The sequence below is a fragment of the Myripristis murdjan genome, chromosome 15 (genome assembly GCF_902150065.1).
Source record: "Myripristis murdjan chromosome 15, fMyrMur1.1, whole genome shotgun sequence".
NCBI lineage: Eukaryota > Metazoa > Chordata > Actinopteri > Holocentriformes > Holocentridae > Myripristis > Myripristis murdjan.
In genome coordinates this window covers 14029102-14053657 of record NC_043994.1, presented here as the reverse complement: position 1 = coordinate 14053657, position 24556 = coordinate 14029102, and the positions used below count along the sequence as shown (strand labels likewise).

The window sequence follows — 24556 nt, the reverse complement described above, 5'->3', positions numbered from 1 at the left end:
AAAAGACACTAGACATTGCAATAATCTTTTCCACCTCAGCTCACCTGAATTGGAAATGGATACAAAAGGAAGTTTTCTCTCTAAAGAAAAGAGTGCAAACACTGGTTAACACGCTGTTTTCATAACTGTACCTTCAGCATCTTCAGAGAGCCTGCTCCTGGATGCTCCGCCAGGCCACAGGTCACCATGGTTACACTTTTGTCACATGACTAGCAACATAAACAATTTTCCAGGGAGTTCAGCAAGCTAAACAGGGTGGGAAGTAAGCTAACTTAGCTCACTTTCGACTGTATTTTTAGTCGACTTAAGCCCAGTTTAAACGGGAAATGGCGATACTAAGGTCTTACATGTCAGCTTTGATACCTCCGGAGAGCGCGAGCATCTTGTCCGGCAGGAGAAGGGACGTTTAAATTTGAAAACATGGAGCGCCGCTCGGCTCTGTGAGCTGGAGAAATGGGAGCAAGCGCCTCAGTGTCGCTCTGTGTAAGTTCAGCCACTTGTAGCAGCTAAGTTCATGTACTTCCTACATTTTTTTGTGTGAAGCTGTTTTTATTACCTGCTAATATTAGCGATGAGAAACAGAGCACGTCTTACTTTCCATCCATGAATCCCGTACAAACATAACGGTGGTTACATGAATAATCGTTACAACGTAGTGACGTTAACTTGTAACATCGGTCTGAGGCGTATAGTTAGCATTAGCCTTTATTTGCTTTATAGTGCTATAAGTTCGAGTTTAACTTTAACTTTAATTCGACCTTATGTACATTTGTTCCTGAGTTGGTCGTTTTCTATAGTGTAACCTAGTGCTAAACAGCTGTTCACGGCCTCCTCAGCGTCACAACTTGCATCATTAATGGGCAAGGGCCAAACCTAGCCGTTACCAAGCACAGCCATTTTGTGAAAACTTGACCTGGGCTTCAGGGCTTTGGAGAAAGCAGGAGGGTCACATTTTTAATAATATGTCCTTGCTTAGTTAAAAAACAAACAAACAAACAAAAAAAACGTAATTTTGAGAAATAACAATTTATCATAATGCCCCGTGTTACTGCAGTGTAGTACAAAATAGCTGTTTTTGACCTCCTCCATCAGGTAGACCCCTTAAAACTGAACTTGGGTAACCTTCCCTTGGAGAAATGAAGACGGCATAGAAATCAAATACAGAGGGTAACATTTGAAATGACAGGCCACTGCCTATTTTTTGAAAACATTTAGAGAGGTGGCAATGTATACTAGGTTTATTGCAGAGTTAGATTTATGTTTGTTGAGCCTGCTACATTATGTCCTCTTTCTGTTCAGAGTGACCCGTCTTCTGTGAGAATTCGGAGGTTTAATGCCAAGGTCAGCCCAGAGCCCACTACTCCGGTCCTGCACTCAGAGCCTGACATCGCCGCCGCGCCGGTGTTTGGTGTTTCCTTGGAGAGACTGAGGGAAGACGGGCAGCTGGTCTGTGGAGTTCCCCTTGTGTTGAGACACATGGTGGAGTTCCTGGATAGGAATGGTAACTGCAATGTCAAAGTCATACCGCAGTCTACGTATCATCACTTTGTATTTTTATCCCTGCTGCACTTCTCTATCACTAATTTTTCTCAAGTTCAAGTTTATTTAAAGTCCAAGATCACTCTTTACAGTCTCAAAGGGATTCACATGCCCACAAGTTTCAACAAGCAGGAGGACATCCCCTTACTTAATTCTCGCCTTTTCATCCTGCATTTCTGACTTTTCCACTCAACGCACAAACTACTCAAACATCATTTGTGTTGTGGGCTTAATTACCCACGCCTGTCCTCTTCCTGCAGGAGTGCACCAGAGGGGTCTGTTCCGTCTGTCTGGCTCAGTGGTCCGGACCAGACAGCTGAGGCTGCGTTGGGATCGTGGAGAGAGCGTGGACTTGGAGCAGGACGGAGATGTCTCTACTGTGGCTTCCCTCCTTAAGCTCTTCCTCCGAGAGCTGCCCACCCCCCTGGTTCCTGAACTGCAGCGCAAAAAGCTGGTTCTGAGCCTCACAGGTATAAAGGGATCATGGTTAGTCACAGCTAGAGCATGCAGCTAGTTTTCATTGAACAGTTTAGACTCTATCACAGGCCAACATTATTGGAGAGCAAAAGGCATTAACTTTTAGGGGAAAAGTGTGACCATACAGTGACTAAAGTTTGTTTAGTAACCTTTTACAGTGATTTTCTTTACATTTGATCAAAATTTTGTGTCACAGGAGTTTAATCCTTGTCACATGAGTGTATCTTGAGACCCCATTTGTGAACTAGTCACATTAAGTTTTTTGGACATGATGGTTGCAGAAATAGTGTCATTCATGGCCTTGTGTCAGCAAGCAGCTGCCCTGCTGAACTGTCCTTAAGCAAGATACTGACTCTCCTTCAGCTCCAGGGGTGCCATTATGTGACATTATTATGTGACTGTCACTGATCTGTAAAAAAAAGTGTATTGTTGATCAGTGGGCTCATATATTCAATGAACCCTAAAAACCTACCTATTTAAAAAAGTCTTTTGTTAATGTCTGCCTGATTCTCCTTTTTTTAATATTTTATTGCTCTTTTAATCCTTTTAACTTTTCATTGATCCTTTTAATCTTTTTTTCTTTCTCTCTGTAGCACTATGAGATTGTTAAATGTAAAGTGCATTACAAATAATTTTATTATTATTATTATTATTATAAGGTATAGGTATATAAGCTATATTCAAGGTTCTTTGTGGAGGGAGGCAAGTGAAAATATCTTTTGTTTACATGGATCATTGGAATATAACATTATTATTAGGCTGTAGGCTAACAGTGAGTTAGCAACTTATTTTTCATTGGTAAAAAAAAAATTGTTCAGACAAAAAAGGAAGTAGAAGTGGAAATGAACAGGGACAAAGCCAAAGTTCCTACACATTCCTGGTGAGTTCATGAAAACCCCAGTCACCCTCTGTGCAGACGTGTTGTCGTCTGTGACAAAACAGTTAATGGTAGTTGTTTTGGAGATGAGAGATATATTATTATTATTACATGTGGCCATCAGCCAACCACCTGGCATTATTCCTGACTCAACAAAGTCCCCCCATCCTCTGAACGTTTATATGCGAGCACAAATTTAGAAACCAGGGTCACATAGGAAACCATTTAATTCTATCACCTCATGTCACAGCATAGCGAAAGTTGAGTCCAGGTCACCTTTTCCTCACGATGTGTGATTGCAGAATACTGTGGGACAGTAGCCTGCGAGAGTGCAGAGAGACAGGAAAGCCTGGGACAGAGTGGGGGATAATATGTAACAAGGGTCCAGGGATTACGCTCTACTCACACACTTCTAATACAGCATATGTGATTATGTTGTGTAAGTCCATCTTTTAAATGTTTGTATAAGGGAGGGTGGTCCAGTGGTCTTGTAAAAAGGCTGCTCCTATTATTCAACAACACAATGCCATGTTTAACACACACTACTGCTGTTCATCAGTGTGTTGACATTCCAGCGAATAGAAGTATGAGGCCAGTTATATAAATCAATATGAATTTTTGCCAAGCACTTGAAAATAATGTCTGTAATGTTTTGTATCTTTATAGAAAATGCAAACGAGGCAGAGGCGAACCAGTCCCTGAGAGATCATCTTTGCAGCCTCCCCAATGAAAACCTCAGCATCTTATCTTACCTCATCCACTTCCTGTCGACAGTGGCCACTCACAGCCAAATAAATCATATGCCAATGGAAAACCTGGCAACCGTCTTTGGGCCCTGTATATTCCAGTAAGTTGCTATTGTTCATCCCACGCGCTCTGTCTGGCCGGCACTGCGACACTTCTAGTGAAGTCAGTGCATTCTTGGTATGCTCTGTGACATTGAGCTTGAGCAGACATCATACTATGTAATAGCCTAATATTTGTCTTATAAATAAATTGTGTTACTGTTTATACAATTTAACCTGTTGAACTTAGATTGTTCCTTAATTTTTCCCTTAAGTAGCTTCAAAGTTATATTTTTTTTTTCATATTGTACAACAATGTCACATGCACGTTGTGTATCTGCTGGTTGCAATGCTTCATTAAAGCTACACCACAGTTACACGCAATACTCAAACCCAAAATGCTGCAGCATTACAACAAATAGAAAAAAGCTGTGCAGTTGTGCATCTTTTCCCTGTAATTCAGCAGGGCATATTTGGTATCTTTGGAAACCTTGGGATCTCCACTAGAATTTCAAATAAAGTTCTCTGAACAAAGCCTGGCTGCACAGCATGCATTTGAAATGAAAAGGCCACCAGTGGTAGCGGCATAGTTGGCTAGATTAAAATGTGCTTTTCACATCTAGTTTTGATGAGAGATCTTGTGGAAGAGAGATTTCTGTAGTAGTTTGAACAAAGAATCCAGCCCAGGCATACTCAAATACCTGAACTTGGGGCCACTTTAGGAAAATGGCAAGGGGCCAGTTGATATAATGACAACATTAATGATACTTGATTACTTCTCTCTTTCATTTTTTTTTTTTATTTTCACAAAACATATCAAAAGGTAGGTGCAAAGATAGTCTTTTATGCCTTAGCTTTTCATTTCTGTTATGTCCATGACACAGTTTGTAATGATCAGGGTATCCGCGGGGTCTTGAAAAGTATTAAAAGGTGATAAATCAATTTTGGGAAAATTAAGACCCTTAAAAAGTATTAAAAAGTCTTATCACGACTTTATAAAGTCTTAAATTTTGAAAGTATTTTTAATGAATTAGCTGTCCAAGAGTTTGAGTCCCAAAAACATCGTAAAAGTGTGTGAATTTATTCATTTTTATTAAAAAACAAAGATGAACAGCTGCATAAAAAACTAGGCTATTGTGGGTGCGTTCATAAATTGTCTCTGAGAGCGCCAGAGCGAGCGGATGGGTGTAAATTCAAAAGCATAAAGCACGCTCTGGCGCTCCCAGTGCATATTACGAACACACTGGAAAGTTACATGAAGCCCCGCGAAAACGGAAGAGAAGGCTGGTGAACGCATGGATTTAACTGAACTTAACTACGGCCGAATCGCGGACAGAATCGCGGAATTAGCCAAATAAAAAGGAATCTATTTTTAACGCGGAATTTGACATAATTTGAATGAAATGCTGTTTTTGTGTGGAATATGAACATATGTGTGGGGAAAATTACATGGAGGGAAGCAAATCTGGGTGGCACAAACCCTCCAGTCGTTTCACCTGCACCTGCACCACCAAGAAAAAAATTACAACACCTGCACCAGCACCGTACAAGTCCAAAAGGCAAAGAAACTTTCCAGCTACAGCAGCACACTGACATAGATTGTGTAACAAAGCGAAGAGTCGCCACTCCATTTTATTTTCACTGGCTAACAGCAGCACACTGACTTAGCTTGTCTATTCAGAGAAGCGGTATCACTTCGGCTTATTTTTCAATCTGTGTTATCACATGCATACTACTGCTCATGGTAGTTGAATTGTTAGGCCTGTTTGATAAGTAATTTACATTTTTAAAACAAATAATAATTTAACATCTACTCCTTCAAGATAATTTATTATGTTCTACAAGTCATAAACATACACTAACACTACATACTGAGTGTTTGAGCAACATATTTCCTCTGGGTTACAAAAGATCCGTGGTAAAAAAGTACACCGTTGTTGTTGGCTGAAGTTTTCAAGGCTATGTTTTCACATTCAGATATAGCGAAGTCGTTCACTTGTGGCAAGGACAAAACTGGATACATCATACAATTTGGGTTAGCACCACACTTCAAGCGGGAGCATAGTAGTCTATAGTCTTTATCACAAACTAAACCTGTTAAGTTAAAGTATCACTGATTTAAATGGTTACAGCTTGAAGTGGTGGTGAGGTATTAAAAAATACTGAGAAGATCTTGAAAAAGTCTTAAAAAGGTATTAAAATTAACTTCAAGATTCCTGTATATACCCTGATGATGATAAGATAATATCTTTATTATTTGATTGATTGCTTAGGGAGCCAGTCAAAATTGCGTCACAGGCTGGAATAAGCCCACGGGCCAGACTTTGAGTATCACTGATCTAGCCTATAGTCAAACAGTTGCGGCTGCAGAGCTGACTTGATTTCACTACTTCTGGAATAGGATTGTCAAAGCTGTGTTCTGAGAGACAGTTTGCATTTTAATGTGGAAAAGACTTCTTTCTTTTAGTTTTGTTTTTTCAGACCCAGATGTGGGGAAAAAACATAATTTGGCCATTTTACAAGAGAGTGACCTCTACAGGGTCTGGCCTAGTTCAGATCAACCTCAGGAGCTGGATTAGTGTTTTCAGCCCCATTTTTCCACAGCTGCACCACTGAGAGAGGTGGAGTGGGTTTTTTGTCCTTTTTAGGAAATGGGTGTGGAGTGGGGTTGATAGTGCAGAACATGGTGATAGACAAACATACCGAATGACATACAGACAGACGGACGTAACAGAACATATCAGGATGCTTCTCCCTCCTGTTTACAGAAGCCAGGCTTCACTGTAAACATACACACCCCCCTGGGGAGAGTCACCCACACACACCCACACACACTCACACACACTCACACACACTCGTGTTCTCTGCTGGTGCTGCTGTGGAAAAGACATATTTAGAACCAGTCAACACCCTTCCATCTCCTCTCCCCCTCTCCCAGTGTCATCTGTCTCGCCCGTGTTTTCTCCAAGAGTTAATGGCATGCCAGTGGAATTTTGTGTTAGTCACGCTATAAAGTTGTGCACATGAGGGGAAAATAGCAGATGATTGAAAAAAGGGAGGAAAAGTTGTTTGGAGGTTGTAGACTTTGTCACGGAGGCATGGAAAAGGTTGAGGTTTGGGATATGTAGGTTAGTTTAAAGAGATACATGATGCCCTGCACTTTCTGCTTCTGGTTCCACACACTCTGCTATGAAGAACAAACAACAGAGAGGAATGGCATGATGGTATGAATGAATAGAGGGAGACAGGAGCATAAAAAAGATTGGGGGGCGGGTGGGGGTTGAAAAGAGGCAAACACTGCAGAATATGTCTATTGTAAGAAGTTGCCTAATCTGTTATTGAGTCCTTAAATCATATTTTTTCTTAAACAAGTACAAAAAACAACTCAGTTATGTCCAATACAGTCTTAAGTTGCTTCAATAATCACATCTCTCCAGGTAATGCCATTTGACTGAAGAAAACAGGATTTTAACACTCACTAAAGGATTATGTAACTTGGTGAAACAGACATTTTTGCGGTGCAGGTAGAAACTTTGAGAACATGACAACAAGAAACACCAACAGCTGTCACATGGGCATTTTCCTGTCATAGACACGACCTCACCTCTTGACATGTTTTAGCACCCACTCCTCATGTATCTTTCTTGTCACCATACTTGGCACATCATGTGAGACATCTTTTTTGACTAAGCGCCCCGATACATGTCAGACATATATTTTGTCAGCTTCGATCTAAAGATCCCGGTACCTCCTCATGTGTCGGTTATGTAATGCTATAACAGGACGCTCCTGACCTGTCATGCTGAAGCACCTTCCTGTCACACAAACAAATTCCTATTAATACCCAGATGTTTCACATTCCCTTCCCTGAGTTTTTGCCACTGTATACCTTCACTGTGCCTTGTACTGTATACATCCCACCTGCTTTGACGAGCTAAAAAAAAAGAAATTTTTTTGAGCAGATGGTGACAACAAGAAAACATATGGAAAACAAACAGCTGCTTGCGGGCGAACATTTGGCTCTTCTGTCATGTTGTAAAGCTTTGACAGAATTTATACTGAGTGGACTGAAGAACTCAGGGGCTGTCACAGTAATTCAAATTTATTTTGGTACTAGATGGGACATTATTAACCTAGAGCATGTCAAAGTTCAAATCCTTTTCTGAAGTCAACCAAAAATGTGAGGATGACATGAGAAGCTGGGATCTAGTTTTAAATTTATTTACACAAAACAAAAAAACAAAAAAACAGAAAAGAATATGTAGGTAAGAACAATAACAAAATAGGAGCAGTTGTGCAGCTTTTTCAGCATAGCAGGTAAAATAGCACAAATAATTACAAAAACAAATACAGATCAGTGAAAAAATGTAAGTAAGTAAAAACCGTGGTCATTCTTGACCATGATTTTTCTGAGTATGACTTGTTGATCTACATATACTGCCATACATGCTAGAGTCCACTAGATGGAGCCCTTCACAGCGTCATTGTGAAACACATTTCAGAATAGGACCAGTTTGTATCAGTACCCTGTATCCTATGTAATTATGTATGTACAACTGTGATATGTTACTAATATATACTGTTGTGATGTTGTGCACCCTGTCTCTCCTCTCCACAGTGTTCCAGCAGGACCCAACATGCTGGAGGAGCAGAATGTGTGTAACAGCCTGTTGCTCCATCTTCTCAGGCATCAGTCCGTTCTCTTTGTTCATCCCCATAAGGGTCTTCTTCCCGTCCCATCCCAGAACACAGTGGCTTCCACCCCCTCCTCATCACCTCCTCCTCCTACTCTCTCTGCTCTCTCAGACTTTGAGGTGAATCATAGGTTTATTCTTCTCTTTAAATGGATTCTTTACCTTACTGATGACACATCCCAGTCTTTTTTCTGCTGTACTGCTTAATGTGTTGGGTTGAGTATCAGTGAAAAACTATGCTATAGATATCAAATTACATTGTTGTAACAATTATATGAGTGTGTGTAGCAAGTGCATTGGCAGTAGCTGTTAATATTAATTTGTTATATTACTGTTGATGTAAAAGCAGTAATTCTTCACAGATTTTACAGTGACACGCACTTTTATGTAACCCCTAGTAGCATCTGTAGCATCTTTTTCAAAATTACACTTTTAGATTTTCATATCAGTTTTATTGTTGGTAAACAGTGTAATCAAAGCACTCATGAACACAGGTCCCAACAATTGCCTTGAAGTTTCTTCCACCAGAAAAACCATAACTAACTCTGTAGGGTCCAGGAATCCACAAACTTCTTGAAGGACTAATGTGTTGTGCACCCTCTTTGTTCTCATCAGCCGCCTCCCAGCAACTGTCGGTCAGAGTGGAGTAGTGTGGAGCGCATGGAGGAGGAAGGAACTACCTCTATATCAGCCACCAGTGCCTTTAACCAAACATGGACGTCTTCTCACCTAAACAGGTACCGTCTTCACCTCAGATAGATGGTCAGATAGATAGATGTATAGAATTAGAAAGTAAGCATTAATAGCTTCAGCGCATTAAACTGTTTTGAGGCTCTAATGTATTTTCCTCGACCACAGGAAACCTGTGTTAGTGAACTTTCATCTAACTTGAAGCTATGCAAACTTCTCTTTGTTGTTTATTGTTTATTTGATCAACTTATAACAATTTTATGTGCTTGCTTGAATGAGCTTGACTCGTGTGTATTAGTCATAAGAAATGGCAGCTTTTATACCCTTTTGTCCCTATTATGAGAGAGAATCATGCAGGAAGGGGAGACATCATCCACAGGGAATCAAACTGGCAGGTTCCTTGAAGGTGTGAGCCCTCTGTTTGGAAGCAGAAGTCATAAAGGTGTCTCTCTGTGTTGTTTTTTCAATCACTCTCAGACCAGCAGTCCCTGTATCCCACATCTCACAACCTGAGCCTTTGATTAGCGACAATCATCATTAGAGGCACTTATAAGGGCAAAGGTGAAGGAAAAAGATCATACAACGACATTGCTGCCATTTTTGACAAGCTTGCCATAATACATTTGACTACAAGCTATTGGTATCCTTTTCTATGGTTGTGTTTACATCTATTTTTAGCTGATGCTGAGCTTCAAATATGTCAAAAATTCAAAGAATTTCACTGTGTTTGATGAAAAAGCTCACAAATGCTCAACAGAGCAGGGTAGGACTGTTAAGCTGAAAATAAATGCTCTGAGGAATAGGTGTTAAGAAATTATTCCTTTATTTAGATTTTGGATGTTATTGTCTATTGTCTTTCATCAATGTTGAAACTAATGATTCAAACAAGCTCAGTGAGATTGCTTGTGAAGGAATTTTCTCTGTAACTGTAGGTCACATTTAGGCCCTATTGAGCTGCACTGATAAGACGTACTGTCTCCATGCAACCAAGGCCATAAGTCTGGGGCATGCCAGACATAGGGACTTAAAAAGGAGGATTCTTCTTTGAGCAACCCTCAGAATTGGTGTAGTACACTCAGTGTTTGCACTTGTAGCGCTCATACTTTTCTCCTCAGCTAACTGCACATCCTTTGCGTAAGACATCATTGTCTCCTGAAATCTCCCTCACTCTGAGAGTTGACCAGAACCTTGTGTATTTTCCATCACACTGCTTGTTCAAGGAAGGAGAAGCAGGAAGAATTTCTCTTAAATTAATATGTACCCATTGTGTACAATAACCATATATACTGTAGCTATATACTGTATAGTTTAACAGGTACGTTGTGCCCTGTAGATACACATGGTCTTAACATATATTTCCAAGTTGTGCAGGCTACAATAATCTACCATAATCTACCCTAATACAAAATATCACTTTTTTGCTGCCAGTTTCCATTACACTGGCAATTTTTTTTTTCAAAAAGCACCAAGCAACAAATTGAGTGAGTTTTAAAATTTATTAGGAACTTTCAGCAACTTTTGAAAAGTGACTCAGACGCTAAAATGTTGGCATTTTCCCTTTAAATGAGCCAAAAACAATTTTTCTCTTTTACACAGTCAAAACACGCTGTCTGTCTGGCTGGAAAAGTGCATTTTGAGTGACATCAGCAGTAATGATGTCTCAGCTCAGTAGCCAGGCACCTCAGGCAGCAGCAGCAATCAGTGTTGGCTGACTGTCGCAGCGGTAACATGCATTTGACAAGACAAACCTTAATTTTTTTAAAATTTAATTTAATTTTTATTTTTTTTGGACAAATCATCTAAACACATTCACTTCAGAGTACAATTGTTTGGTTAGGAAATCACAATTTTAAAAAGATTTAGATTTTCTCCACAAATTAGCACTAACAATCTGAAAAGGGCTAAGCCTTCCATAACGTTACTACATGCTAGCGTGAGAAAGGCTCTTACTTGATACATTTAGTTATGAGGGTCCTTCTAATAGTTCAACAACCACAGTTAAAACCTAATGAATATAGTTGGTCACGTCGCAAATGTTTGATCTTGAACAATCAGAATTGTACAGCCAGAAGTACAGAAAAGACTGGGAGTCTCTGTGAATTTAAAGGGTGGCTGAAGCCACACCATGCAGTGCTGTGCCAGAGGATGAAAAGATCATTTGGAGATTGTGTATTCAGCTACATTGTTGCAAGGAGCTGCAAGCAAGTCTACCAGACAACCTAAAAACCGTGCAAAACATTTCCTTGTTCAGTGGGAAATGCTAAAACAAAATAAAGGCACCACTGAAATGATTAAAGTAGCTAAGCTACTGGGGTACCAGCCCCAAACAATTGACAGAATTTTCTCAGAGTGGAGAAACATCCATTTGTTTAGGTGGGACATGGTGAATGACTACATGGACTACATGGATTTGAAGAGCTGTTCAACACTACACTCGCTGCTCTTTCCTTGCCAAATGCATAGTTTGGATGGCTGTTCAGCCAAATGACTGTGAACAAGTCAAAGTTAAGAAACAGAATGTTACTGCACACTCTCAACTCCATACTCCTGGTGTGGTATGGACTAAAGCTCGCTGGTGATGCCTGTTACTGGCTAAACTACCAAGTGAAGTTCTGCAGCACTTTGCCACAACAGCAGCATACAGCTTTAAGGCCCCACAATCCTCTTCTGCTGGTTCCAGCTCAGTGACAATGTAGTTGGACAGTGAAGCTGAAGAGAATTTACTTGCCAGCCTTCCTTGCATACGTAAATGTGATTAATCATATTTACATATGCAAGGGGTGGACTTTCTGTAACTGGCATAGGCATGCAGCTGATGGTGGCAGTGTGCACTGCAGTATGTGTGAGAACAGTGCTAATATCTGGAGGAAGCTATTGAGCAGCTAGCCAGCCAAGCAGCACGACAGACTGGACTAGAGAGATACTGGAAAGAAGTGACTAGCACGTACATCATATTTGAGTTACGCTGCCAGCTGCAATTGATAATAAACAAGCATATCTATAAGAAAGTTTGAATCATATTTTTCCACTGAGATTACCAGTTTGAGTAACACCATTGTGTTTCTATGAAATGACACAGTTTTACGTCATTATGTAATGACATCATCATGCAATGACCTCACAACATCATTTAGCAACTTTTAGCAACAAATCAACCTGCCTGAAGCAACTTCCCCTGAAAATTAATTGGCAACACTTTGGTCAGTATGAACATGGCAAATTGTTGAGACGTCTTCTCATTTTAAACAGGCAGCAAAACATGTTTGTCTACTGAGTTGTACTTTAGTCAACATGCTGTTGTTCTTATGGCTGACTCTCTCCAATGTAATGTTGATTAAAAATAGCCTCTCAAAGTCTCTGCTGGAAAGAGCAGGAAAGTGGAACAATAGCAAATTGGTCCCCCAGACACAATCAGCATATTAACAGCCATCTGCTTGTGAGGAACTTTTCCCACTCAAAACTTCAAGGTTTTCGCCCATCAGCTAGTGCACACATTTCTATTTATAAATTGCCAGCGTGGGTCGCCAAGAGCTTTGGATGCAGACATTAAAGTTCATTTATATATTTGCTATTTTGGTCCCTCTAGACAACATGTGACTCTCCATTCACGTGCACATGCTGATTAATGCTGTTGCTGTCACTAGTGTGTATGTGGGCTTGTGGTTGTGTGTATCTTTGTGTGTTTGTGGGGGAGGTTACTCTGATGTCTGTAATACAGATAAAGCAGATGAGAACACTCCTTTTCTTTTCATTTTTTGCCTTTATTGGTGATATAGCAAACATTATAACCTAACTTATAAAGTGATTATAGCAAGCATTATAACCTAACTTAGTAAGTAAAACATAAAATGATTCAAATCATATTGTGTTTTACAGGGTTTTACTTTGAAAACATTGTAGCCACAAGATAAAACTCTGGTAAATTACTTATCCTTACCCACCATAGTCTTAAGGCAGTTTATTGTTAATCCAAATGCCAAGCACATCAAGGCACCAAATGTCCCAGCATCAGCTAATGGTTTTCCACCCTTTTCCCATGCTATGCCACCTTGAAACTCCATTTTGTGGAGACAAGCTTTGTCGTGGTTCTGTTTACTGTGTGATGAGAAAGATTAAGGAAGATCTCACCAGAAAACCAATGCGAGGTGCTCCCAGTAAAAAACTTTGTGTAGCCTATATAAGAGCATGTGGGCTAAGGACCAAATGAGATATTCGAGGCATGGGAACATCCAGGGTCAGCTGCATGGCAGGCAGGTCTTAGACAAGCCAGACAGAAATCTGACCACAGATGTGTTACATGAGGGGAAGGTCATAACTCGATGCAGTGCTGTGGGTGATAAAACAAGTGGCATCGAATGTGTTGTTTGCGAGTGTGGCGTTGGCCTGGTTTGATTAGTGTGCTAGGAATCTTTCCCATCTGTCAAGGGATGAGGTTGATGGCTGTCCAAGTCTCTCCACATCACGCACCTGACTCAGCTCTCTCCCTCTCTGCTTGCAAATCAAGTTGATACATAACATTTAGTCCACCTGCCTGTCTGCCATTTTTGTCTTCATCTGTCAGTCTCTAGCCTGTTTGTCTGTTTGACTATCTGGCATCAGTCTGTGCCTATCTGTCATCGCACTCACCACCTATTTGTTTCAAAGTGAATGGAAATTGTGTTTACAGACATTAGAGAGAAAAGCACAGTAAATCACGTAATTGAATCATAATAAAACAATGAAAGACATGACAACTTTGACTATGTATCTTTTGTAGGTGTAATATAACTGCCCAGAATCTTACAGGACAAACACTGCATCCTCAGGTATTACAATAAACCCCATTTCCTAATCTAAATACAAGATACCTACCTACAGTATGTTTATTGACTTCCCATGAAAAGAACAGCAACATATTTTAAAGAGATGTGGGATCCAAAACAAGAAATTGCATTTCTCCTTTTATTCCTTCACAGATGTTTTTTTTTTTTGTTTGTTTGTTTTTTTGAGAATTCCCTGACTTAGGCTTTTTTAAAATCTTTGCAGTATAAAAATAACAAGGGATCCACTTTTTGCTAATCTTGTCTGAACATCTCTATATTTCTTCCATTCCAAGCATGTCTTAGAATTTACATGCTGTTCTGTCTGCCAAGGTCTGAACCTCAAGGCTTCCTGCTAACATCAAAGTCCATATTGATTCTAATCTAGTTATGGCTCCATATTGAGACTTTGATGCCAAAGCATTATATATTTCAAAAATACAGTTCCTATACCAAAAAAAGAAATGCAGACTCTGCATTGCAGAGTCTTCAGTTAGCTAATTGCTGAAAGTTTGAGTTGTCACTTGATTAAAGTAAGCAGCACTTTTGACAGTCTGGTGAATATCCTCATCACGTTTTAGAGAGAAAATCTTCATATATTCATGCAGTTATGATTGTAATGCCAGTGCAATATTTTGAGCATTTTTGAAATCAACTTCTCTGTAAGGACTTAAGCAACTGAACAGTATATGTGTACATGTGTGTGTATATGAGTGCATGTGTGTGCATATGTTTGAGCCTCTCTGACCTACTTCCACCTGCTTTGTAGAGCTAGAGCTGCCATTTGTTGACCCTGAACATCACCAATTGTGCCTATGTTTGCATGTATTTTGTGTCTGTGAGTGAGTGGCTGTGTGTAAGATGATGAATGCATAGATTTGTGTGTGTGGCATGCTGGCGCGCGCGCGCGTGTGTGTGTGTGTGTGTGTGTGTGCGCACGTATAAATGAGTGTGGTGGGTGTGCTCTCTGCCTCTGGGTGTCACTCACATTGACCATCAAGTCGCCAACAGTGCTCTCTATTCTTTAAGCCTTCATCTTGTGCCATCCTTACACAGTAGCAAGCTGCATGTAACTCATATACTAAAATTATATTTCCAACCTGTGTGAGTTCAGGAGTTTTGGCAAAGGATGTTTTCTTGTCTTTTCTGCTTCAGCATCCATGACAGCAACCATGGAACTATGGTCCTCCACAAGTGAGTAAGCTAATGCAAGGCGGTCTTGAAATAAGACCCATGGGAGAAATGTTGTTGCTTTGAACCAGATTGCCAATAATACTAGTCTAAGCATATACGATACAAGATAAATACATAATGTACCTGGCTTAGGAAATGGGATGCTTTGTTAATCTTGCATTTTGATGATTGCATGTGTTTGAAATAAAAAATAGAGATTTTCAGTACTTTATCATATATTATTATTGTCAGTAGTCAATTCTGGTTGCTCACACTTGCATTTGGTTATTTTGTGTTACTGTTGACCTCAGCAACGTGAGAGGGAGCATTTCTGAGGAAAGTCAGCTTGAGGGAGAAAGTAGTTTATGTTCTTAGTTTGCACTCTTGTCTGTATGGTTCATTCTTTGACAGTAAGCTTAAACAGCTGCTGTTTGTTTCTTGCTGTTGCTGTTGCACTGACCCAGAGAGTGTAAGTTAGCTCTGGAGTCACACAACACTTGATGCAAAAACATGACCGATGGGTTGTTTTTGTCTTTGTTGAGGCAAATCACTTGTGTTTGTTTTTGCCGGGAGCGGGTCATTACAGCTTCATGAGATGCATCGTAGTGTTAGATGAAGCAGTGTTGATTCCTGACCAGCTGGATGTTTGTTTTCTGAGCCACCTGCTGCAGGAGACAGCACAGCCACTCTGGCTAGTGGTTGATGATGAACAATTCTTATTTTTGTGAACTGCAGGGTGATACAGGAGGGAAGTGGACAGAATGAAATGCATGTTTTAGATGTTGCTCTCTCTCTCTTAGTTCAATTAATTTCAAAGGGGTTTTATTGGCATGGGAAATAGACATTAACATTGCCAAAGCAAGTGTAAATAACAACAAAAAGTGTACGCTAAATGAAAGAATTGCTGTTACCGCTGCAGCCTTTTTTAAATGAATCTCTCTCTCTCTTTCTCTCTCTGTCTCTCGCTCTCTTTCTTTCTTTCTTTCTTTCTTTCTTTCTTTCTTTCTTTCTTTCTTTCTTTCTTTCTCTGTGTAGTCCTGACACATTGGAGATGGGTTGTGAGGGCAGCTCTGACATCAGCACCAGCATCCAGCAGCTGATTGGAGACCAGCTGGAGGAGGGAGGTGAAAGCATAGAGGCAGATCATGTGCTTTTTTGCCCCACTCACCGAGGACCAGCCCAACATGAGCAGCAGGGCAGACCATCTCTGAACATCCGGGGGGAGCAGCCAGAGATGGAGTGTACCACAAGAGGGTAAGTCCCTCTCTCCTTCATGTTCTCTCTTTTGCACACAGATGCTGCCGTATACCCCTCAATTGAATGGACAAAGTCACCCATTCGTCTCTCTCACTTTCTCTATCTACACATGAGAAAATAAGAACCATTTGCCCCTTCATGTACTCCCATCTGTCTCTCATAAAAGTTTAATGTACAGTGAATTTTAATCAGATTTTATTTTGAAAATTTTAAATTCCCTAACAGTATAAAAGCAGTGTTTATTTGTTGGCAGGACTGGGTCACACCATGAGATGCCACCATTCACCTCCACATCAAAGGATGAGGAGGAAGAAGAAGTAGAGGAGGTAGAAGATGGGGGAAGTTTTCTGCATCCACCTGTGCTCTTATTTATTTGTTTGTTTGTTGCTGAACCTGTCTCTTAGGGCCAACTGCTGGTCCCTCTTGAATTTCTTTTATTTGTATTTCTATGTATATTCTCTTTTTTTGTTTGTTTGTTTCTTTTTTTCCCAAAACCACCTTCCCATACATGAATATGCTCAGAATTTGGCAGACAGTCATTACCATGTCAAACGACAGCCACTAAAGTGTGGAGCAGATATTCCTGATGGTGGCTCATTAGCAGAGGTGTACTATTTAAAACATATTAAAATTTATTTTTAAAAAAAAAACATGATACATGCTACAGCTCTGAAATTGTTTGAGGTTGTTGGCCCAAACAAGAGGAAACTGTAATGCTCAGGTGGCTATACGTAATTATTAAGTTCACCACCAGGATTTATTAAAAGCTAAAATTAATTATGTCTGTCTAATTAGATTAAGTCAGAAGACATACTTGGAGCAAATCAAATAAAAATTTCCACAAAGCATCCTCAGACCTGCACAATTTATTTTCATTTGAACAGCATACAAAAATGTCTATCTGTAAATGGTAATGAATGGTAATTGATACTGCCACACTGATGCTTACATGATGATCAATCTTCATGTGAAAAAATACAAAAAATTGCCATCCTCATAGATGAAACTTTCAAAAAAGCATACTAGTGAGTGGAAAAACACTTTTAAATGACGGTTTTGGCTTATGGGGCATTCAGTCTTTGTCTTTAAAAAAAATATAGACATTTCTATGCTGTCACAATATAGTTGGCAAATTCTCAAAATTGATTTTGAACTCTGAATTTTTGACACTAGTTTAAAATCTGCCTTAATATGGCTGGACAATGGATATTCTAGGTCCTGGTTGTTGCTTTACTCAGTGTGAAGCTGCTTTTAATCACTTAAGCACTTAAGTGCAGCTGCAGCTGTACTTACTGTCCTTCTGTGAGGGTGTGTACTGCATTTACTAAGACAATGTGTTGATATGTTTTAATATTTACAATAGGAAATCTTCACTTATCTGAATTATATAATATGGACTAAATTGTTTTTCAGGGTCCCACAGTTCTTAAGCAGGTCTCACCAATTTCTGAAAGCTGCATAGTTGAAGATTCACCAAGCCAAATCCAAACCCAAATTCAGCCCACAGACAGGTGAGAGGACAGACATTTTCTTGTTGTTAGTCTTTCTCTTTCTTACTTTTATGATATCACCCATGTATGTGTGTTTACTTTTTGTAATGCATTTGTTGTTTTGGAGCAGTTGGAAGATACCAGTGTTCTTTAGCGGCCATATTTTTTTTTTCTCTTTTCCGCCTTTGCTCCTGCTTGGCTCTGGTCAATTCAGCTCTTCTCTCAGCTCTACAGTGAGAGAACTAGGTTAAGAGAGCAGCATGTTGCCTACAGACATGGTTTTGATATGCTTCCAGTCCAAATAACACTGGCTACCCACAGGGGTTCACGTGGAGCATACCATCGACCCACTGGTGGCCCACTGCCTCTGTATTTGAACTCTTTCACAGAGTCACAGGACAGGACACTCCATTCATGTTTCATTGATTTCATGACTGAGTGAACCATAAGTTTAATGGCCTTGCTGGATGATTCTATGGCAGCACAAAGCTGCATAGAGTGCACTACAGTTGTGTCATTGACCAGATTTTATGAAGTATCGATTATGGATACAGATGCACCACATGAATTAGAGGCACGTGGACACTGATGTTATTAGGGGGGATGCTCACTGTCCTTTTCTACCAATGCTGCATTTTTTATAGTATTTGCCTATTTTTGTATTTTTCTTCATGAATTTGATAGAATTCTGTTTTTCAGTCTGCTGGGCAATATTCAACATGAGAAAGGAGAGAAAACTGCTGTTTCAGAATGGAAGGTAACCACACTTATTTGATTCTGTGGTGGCCTATGGCTGCCATCTTCAAGTCATTTCCATAAGCCCCCATTTAAATTCATCTCAGCATGGATCATTTAATGCTAGCCTAGTTTGAGAGTTGAAAGCCTGAAAGCTTTGTACTTGCACACTAGTAAAATGTAATGCCGCAATGCACCCAGTTTAGATCACCATTAAAACACCAAGAGAAACCCAAGGTACAGCCTATATCTCTACACAAATTTACAGGTTTCAACTGATGTTTACTGTTGTGATGCCAATGACACAGACACTTGGTCTGTCTATCAGTATCTGACCAAAGAAATTCAAACAGACATTTTTACATTCAAGCATCACATAGCTGGATGGTGATAGTAATTAGTTTAATTGCTTCCCAATTTAAGGCCACTGATTTAATTTAAGATTGGGTGCCCAGGTAGCTCACTTGGTAGAGCGCATACAACTTGTCAAGGCCTTACTGCAGCAGCCTGGATTTAAATCTGAGCCCGGGCCATTTGCTGCATGTCATTTCCCCTGTCTTTCTTCTGCCTTTCCTGTGTCTCTCTTCTGTAACTATCAAATAAAGCAAAAATGCCAAAAAATAAAAACAAAAATCTTATGAAAAAAAAAAAATAAAAATAAGATGGGTCAGCTGTGGAAATGTCTGGATGGCAAAGTATTGGGAATTGTGTTGATATTGTTTTTGACTGTTGAAGAAATTGAACGGAAAAAACAATTGGATTTAGTGAGAGAGAAAGATAAATATGAGGGATTTCTTTTTCTCTGTATATGTGGATGTAACCTACACGTTGGCATGAATGTGTGTGTTTGGGTCTACACAAGCTGACCGATGTGTGCATTAGTATAGTAGGGTTTGGGGAATGAGACTTAAAATGTGTGTTTGCTGTTGTTTTTTCAGGGGAGAAGAGGAGGAGGAGGAAGATGTAGTGATTCTCTTGACAGACACAGTGATTACAGAGACTCGCATAATGGCTTTGACGTAAGCCCCTGTTTTTTTTCTGCTATTCCTCACAGTCTTTTCAGACATACTAATAAACACATTTCGTAGAATGAGGGTATCTATGACAACAGAAGCACAGATACCTACAGCATGTGTGTGTGTGTGTGTGTGTGTGTGTGTGTGTGTGTGTGTGTGTGTGTGTGTGTGTGTGTGTGTGCGTGTGCAAACCTGTGTATGTGGTTGGTGTGAACCTGTCTGTGGATTTGTTTCAGTAATAGAAGCCCCCTCCCTTCCTCCCAACTCCTGCGTGTGACGCACAAAGCTGTTTTTTTTATGAATGAAAGGCTAAGAAGGGCGAGTGAGGAGGAGAACAAGTCTCAGCTGCTGATGCTGCTGCTGCTGCTGATGATGATGATTCTGATGCTGATGCTGATGAAGATGAGAATGTCACATTAATTCCCTTAAGCCAAGATAGCCCACAAACAAATGCTTTCTTTCCCAGACTCCATATGCAACTGCATTTCCTATTTATGGAGCTGAACTTAGAATAATTTTTTCTTCTCTCCACATAACAGCCTCAGCATTTATTGCATATACACCCAGTTATATATAAATACACAGACACACACACAAGAAACATGCACTGAGGCAAAACAGCTTCGTGACTCCCCACAGCTCAACCAAATAGACTCCTCAACTCGGTCTGACAACGTTGCTGTGGAAACGCCTCGTTATACCTCCCTCCTGCCACACATGCACACACCCACACACCGACGTGAGAGGTATTCCCGCCGTCTCTCTTCCTTTGTGAATAATCCATGTGGAGGCAGTTCATCAGCAGAAGTGCCGGGAATTCATCTGAGAGGGAAAACCATGTGGATTTAGGGATTCGCTTTGGGGGAACGAGCTTTACACACACACACACACAAACACACGCATGCATGCATGCACACACGGTTCAGGGGATCTAGGAACGGGTGCTGGCAGCTGACCGCAGTGCTGCTCGTGGAATCACTGAGTGCTGCACATCAGGGATCCCATGCTAGATGCTGACAGGATAGGAATCTGACCCACTGACTGACAAAAGGAGTCGGGATTCTTGACTGTTTGACGTACCTGCAGTCACACAGGGACCTGAGGAGAGCCACACTTGAGGGAAGAATTCAGCCCAGCCAAGTCCATTTTTGCATAACTGATAAGAGGATTGCTCCACTTCAAGGAACTCCCCCTCCCCTCTGCTTGCAAAGCCCTTTTGTAACTGCTTTTCTAACTGAATGGTAGCCTTGGAGGATCAAAGATTCGCTTGCTGACTTTGAGCACTGGATCTCTCCCCAGACACTCCCACTAACAGAATCACACTCCACCTTTTGACTCTTTCTTGTAGCTTTCTAAAGGAGACCACGCCACCTGTCACCCGTCTGTCAGGCTCCAGCCCATGATTATTCACGAAAGTCTTTAGGATCAGGCAACACTCCTGAACAACATGTGATACGAAGAAGCTCTCAGTTCAAACCACGACACCTCTTTCTGATTCCTCCTGTCCCCTTCACATCTGCAGCCCTGAAGCTATGTTCTGCTTCTGTTTCCAGAGCCCCTCGCTCAAGCTACAAGCCCTGGAGGCTGAACTTGGAGCCCCATCGCCACCGGACTCATTAGCCCAAGAATGCCCACCTACTCAACAACAACCCCTTTCTGCTGAGGAGCCAAGCCTGCATCTGCACCACACCCTGCTCCTCCACTCTCCACCGTCACCCCCAGCTCACAGTCAGCACACAGTCATCTCATCACAGCCTGGTAAGAAAATAACAATGAGGTGGTGACTGCTGAAACAATTGCATACGATCCCTGCTGCCCTCCACATGGTACCATCATCAGTTTTTTGAGCAATTGCATGTTTGCGCTGCTAGACAGGAAATGATATCAAACCAGAAAGTTGTTATTCACCTGACCTATTGGCAATTAATCAAATTTTATCACAGTGTCATCAATTTCATCCAGTACTGCTTATATTCAGTGTGGAAATCAAACTGCTAAACTTGACCATTTCAGTGCCATAGAGGTGTACTTTCATTCATAATATAGCTTACGTCATCATTCACACCTCATTCATAACATCTTTCTATTCTCTCATCCATTTGATACATGTCTTCGATAAATTACAGTCACTGGCTCTCAGTTAGGCTTGACTGTGCTGTGAACTTCATCATTTCCCACACCAGACTGTGTCTTTTCCTGGCAAGTTGTGTAATAAGATGTTAAAATATGACTGTTACAGTTGCGTCATTATACAGACCTCTGCCCTCAGTGACTGCCTCAGACGTGGTAAATCAGGCTTGTTTTGACAGCTAGCTAGCAATGTACCTTTCAACTAGAGTATATTTCTGTTCTGCTTTCCCGTTTTCTTTGCATGTCTCTTTCTCACCTGGGGAATATTGCTTGGAAGCCATATTATGCAACTGTAGAGACGATAACTGGTAAACATTATGTTTTTCATTTTAAATTCATTCTTTACTGAATCATTTAAGTTTTCCTCAGGAAACATTTGAAGTGGCTTAAAGAGAAAAGAGGTATTGTGTGTTGTTTGTGTGTCTTAATCACTTACAAACAATTAATTGTATCTCTTCCTTCTCTTCATGCTTCCCACTCTTTTCTTCCCTGTCTCACCCTCCCTTTGTCCTATTTTCCCTGTATCTCTCAGTCAACTACCCCTCTTCATTAGATTGCAGTCCTGTCCCACAGCAGGACACTTCCACTCTTTCCAAGGCAGGTGTGGAAGATGACACTTGGTCCATCCCGACAGGCTCCATGCCAGGCCTTAGTTCCAATTCAGATGCAGACACGAGCTCCCTCCTCCATCGTATTGCTGCAAGTGACTGCCCGGTTCCATCACCTCGCTGCCCTAGCCTCAGCCATAGCCTACGCTACCAGTTAGACCCTGACTCTGCCCCCTCTCCACCATGCTCCCAGCACATCAGGATGTAAGGCAACAAGAGGGGCTTGCATTTATTTACATATAGTGGCTCAGAGGTGTAGCCACTGCAATCATTTCAAACGTTTTGCATCTGCTGCACTGCTCGTGACTGTTTGGGAAATAATACAGTGCTAATGTAATACAGTGCTAATAGATATGCACTTTTCTTTCTCTATTCCCTGATACCAGGGCTCGCCGCACTGTGCACCCAGAGCCAGAGGAGGGAGCCAAAGAGCCTCTGTCAGTCTGCATGCTCAATAGACATATCCACACCCTGAAGAAGAGGATAAGGCGTTTCGAGGAGCGCTTTGAGCAGGAAAGGCACTACAAGGTGAGGGAGCAGCTCAAAGCAATGTCTGGCTAGTTGGCAGTGGGTTCATCTACATTGGTTTAACAAAATGTGTGCCAGATATACTGGATTTCACTTGATAAAATACATTCCAGAATTGTTTTTTTCCCCCTTTTGTCCAAACATTGTGACAAGAATTATAATCAATGCCAAGTAATACTAATTTCATGAAGCAATCAAATCTCAGATATAAAGCTCAAAATAAATATATATTATGTGAAGCTCAGTGTCATGGCTGACTAGTTTCTTGCTAAGCCCAAGACATCATCCTTTAGTGAAACACTCCCTCTAGTGGGCCATTGGAAACATTACATTTTGTTGCAAGATGGAGCCACAGCCCACAGCCCACTGGTAGTTGAGACCTTTCTAGCACAGAGAAATACTGGCTTGATCCATGCTGGTGCTATGAGTATTTGCATAATTTGTGTAGCATCTCAGTCATTTTCATTTATTTTAGATGTGTGTATTGTGTCTTGCATCCTTGTGTTAACAGTATTACTGCATAATCAAAGGTTTATGCAGTATGAAATATCAGAATGAAGATTGTTTCACAGGTATGTTGTTGTTGTTGTTGTTGTTGTTGTCAGCCGGCCCATAATGATAAGACAGCACATCCAGAGGTGGCCAGACTGATGAAGGAGCTCAGCAAGAGCCGCAAGCAGCTTAAAGGTCAGATACACACACAGACACACGCACGCACGCACGCACGCACGCACGCGCACACACACACACACACACACACACACACACACACCCAAGTACTCAGTCACCTGGTTCTTCAATTAATCACACACATCTAAAAATCACATGAAAAAGCAATCATCAGGCTATTCTTGGAACTTTTAAGAGTCTGAGTCCTCTTTTCCTGATCCTCTCCCAGAGCTGAAGCTGAGACAGTCTGCAGAGGCAGGGCTGAGAGAACACACAGGTTCCAACCTCCCAACTGAGCCCTGCAGGAGCAGCAGAGATCAACAGGGGGCTCCACTGACAGGAATGGAGCTGCAACAGCTGAACAACAGCAGCAACTCAAAGCCAAGCCTTGAGGAAACTGTGCACACGCTGACCAACAGATTGAGAGACAGACGCAGAGAGCTGGGCCTGCCTGACAACATCAAGGTTGATATTGTAAAAATACCACCATGCATTAATCCATTACTACTATTTACAGGTGTAGCCATTATGCTGTAATATATCTATCGTGTCAAAACAATGAGAAGTACATGGCAGGCAGGTGGAAGACAAAGCTGGATTGCAGTAGTAAAGTGGTTTGAGAAGTGAGAGGGAGAATCTGGGTACAGAAAGCAAATGAGAAACACTCAGTGGGCAGCAGTAGAAGGTTGTGGTTGTTCTGGAAATGCTCAAAAATGTGTGATTAAGAAGCAGGAAAAAAATGCTTAGTCAACTTTCCTTGGTTAAATGCAGTAGAGCACATCCATGCTGATTCTCTTGCTACAGTGAACACAAACACAGAGCATTTGAAAATGTTATAAAGTATGAATTTGAAGGCCAAGCTTATTTCCTGTTAGTGATATCCAGTATATTCATGTGTCCAGGAGATGTCCCAGTCCCAGATGGCGATGGAGAAGACCAGTCTGCAAAAGTGTTTGCTCTACTTCGAGAGTCTACATGGACGGCCGGTAAGACGAGCATGACTGATTTATTTATTTGTTTGTCTGTGATTTTTGACATTGGCTTCAATTATGTGGTCTCTTTCCTCTTTGTGGTCCTACTTTTTTTTAA

General features: G+C 40.9%; 1 protein-coding gene across 1 annotated transcript in view; it reads left to right on the top strand.

Annotated features, from left to right (window-relative positions):
• Positions 1–247: 247 nt before the first annotated feature.
• Positions 248–24556, top strand: part of LOC115372330 (protein FAM13A-like) — a 27479-nt gene continuing 3170 nt past the window's right edge. Inside the window, exons 1-17 of the mRNA XM_030070132.1 lie at positions 248–483; positions 1300–1501; positions 1800–2009; positions 3560–3740; positions 8297–8492; positions 8988–9109; positions 16070–16288; positions 16545–16617; positions 17705–17802; positions 18481–18538; positions 19455–19535; positions 21086–21290; positions 22195–22474; positions 22657–22798; positions 23404–23485; positions 23697–23932; positions 24370–24453. Of these exons, the coding sequence (XP_029925992.1) occupies positions 454–483; positions 1300–1501; positions 1800–2009; positions 3560–3740; positions 8297–8492; positions 8988–9109; positions 16070–16288; positions 16545–16617; positions 17705–17802; positions 18481–18538; positions 19455–19535; positions 21086–21290; positions 22195–22474; positions 22657–22798; positions 23404–23485; positions 23697–23932; positions 24370–24453 (2499 nt within the window). The 5' untranslated portion in view covers positions 248–453. The remainder of the gene's footprint in view (positions 484–1299; positions 1502–1799; positions 2010–3559; positions 3741–8296; positions 8493–8987; positions 9110–16069; positions 16289–16544; positions 16618–17704; positions 17803–18480; positions 18539–19454; positions 19536–21085; positions 21291–22194; positions 22475–22656; positions 22799–23403; positions 23486–23696; positions 23933–24369; positions 24454–24556) is intronic.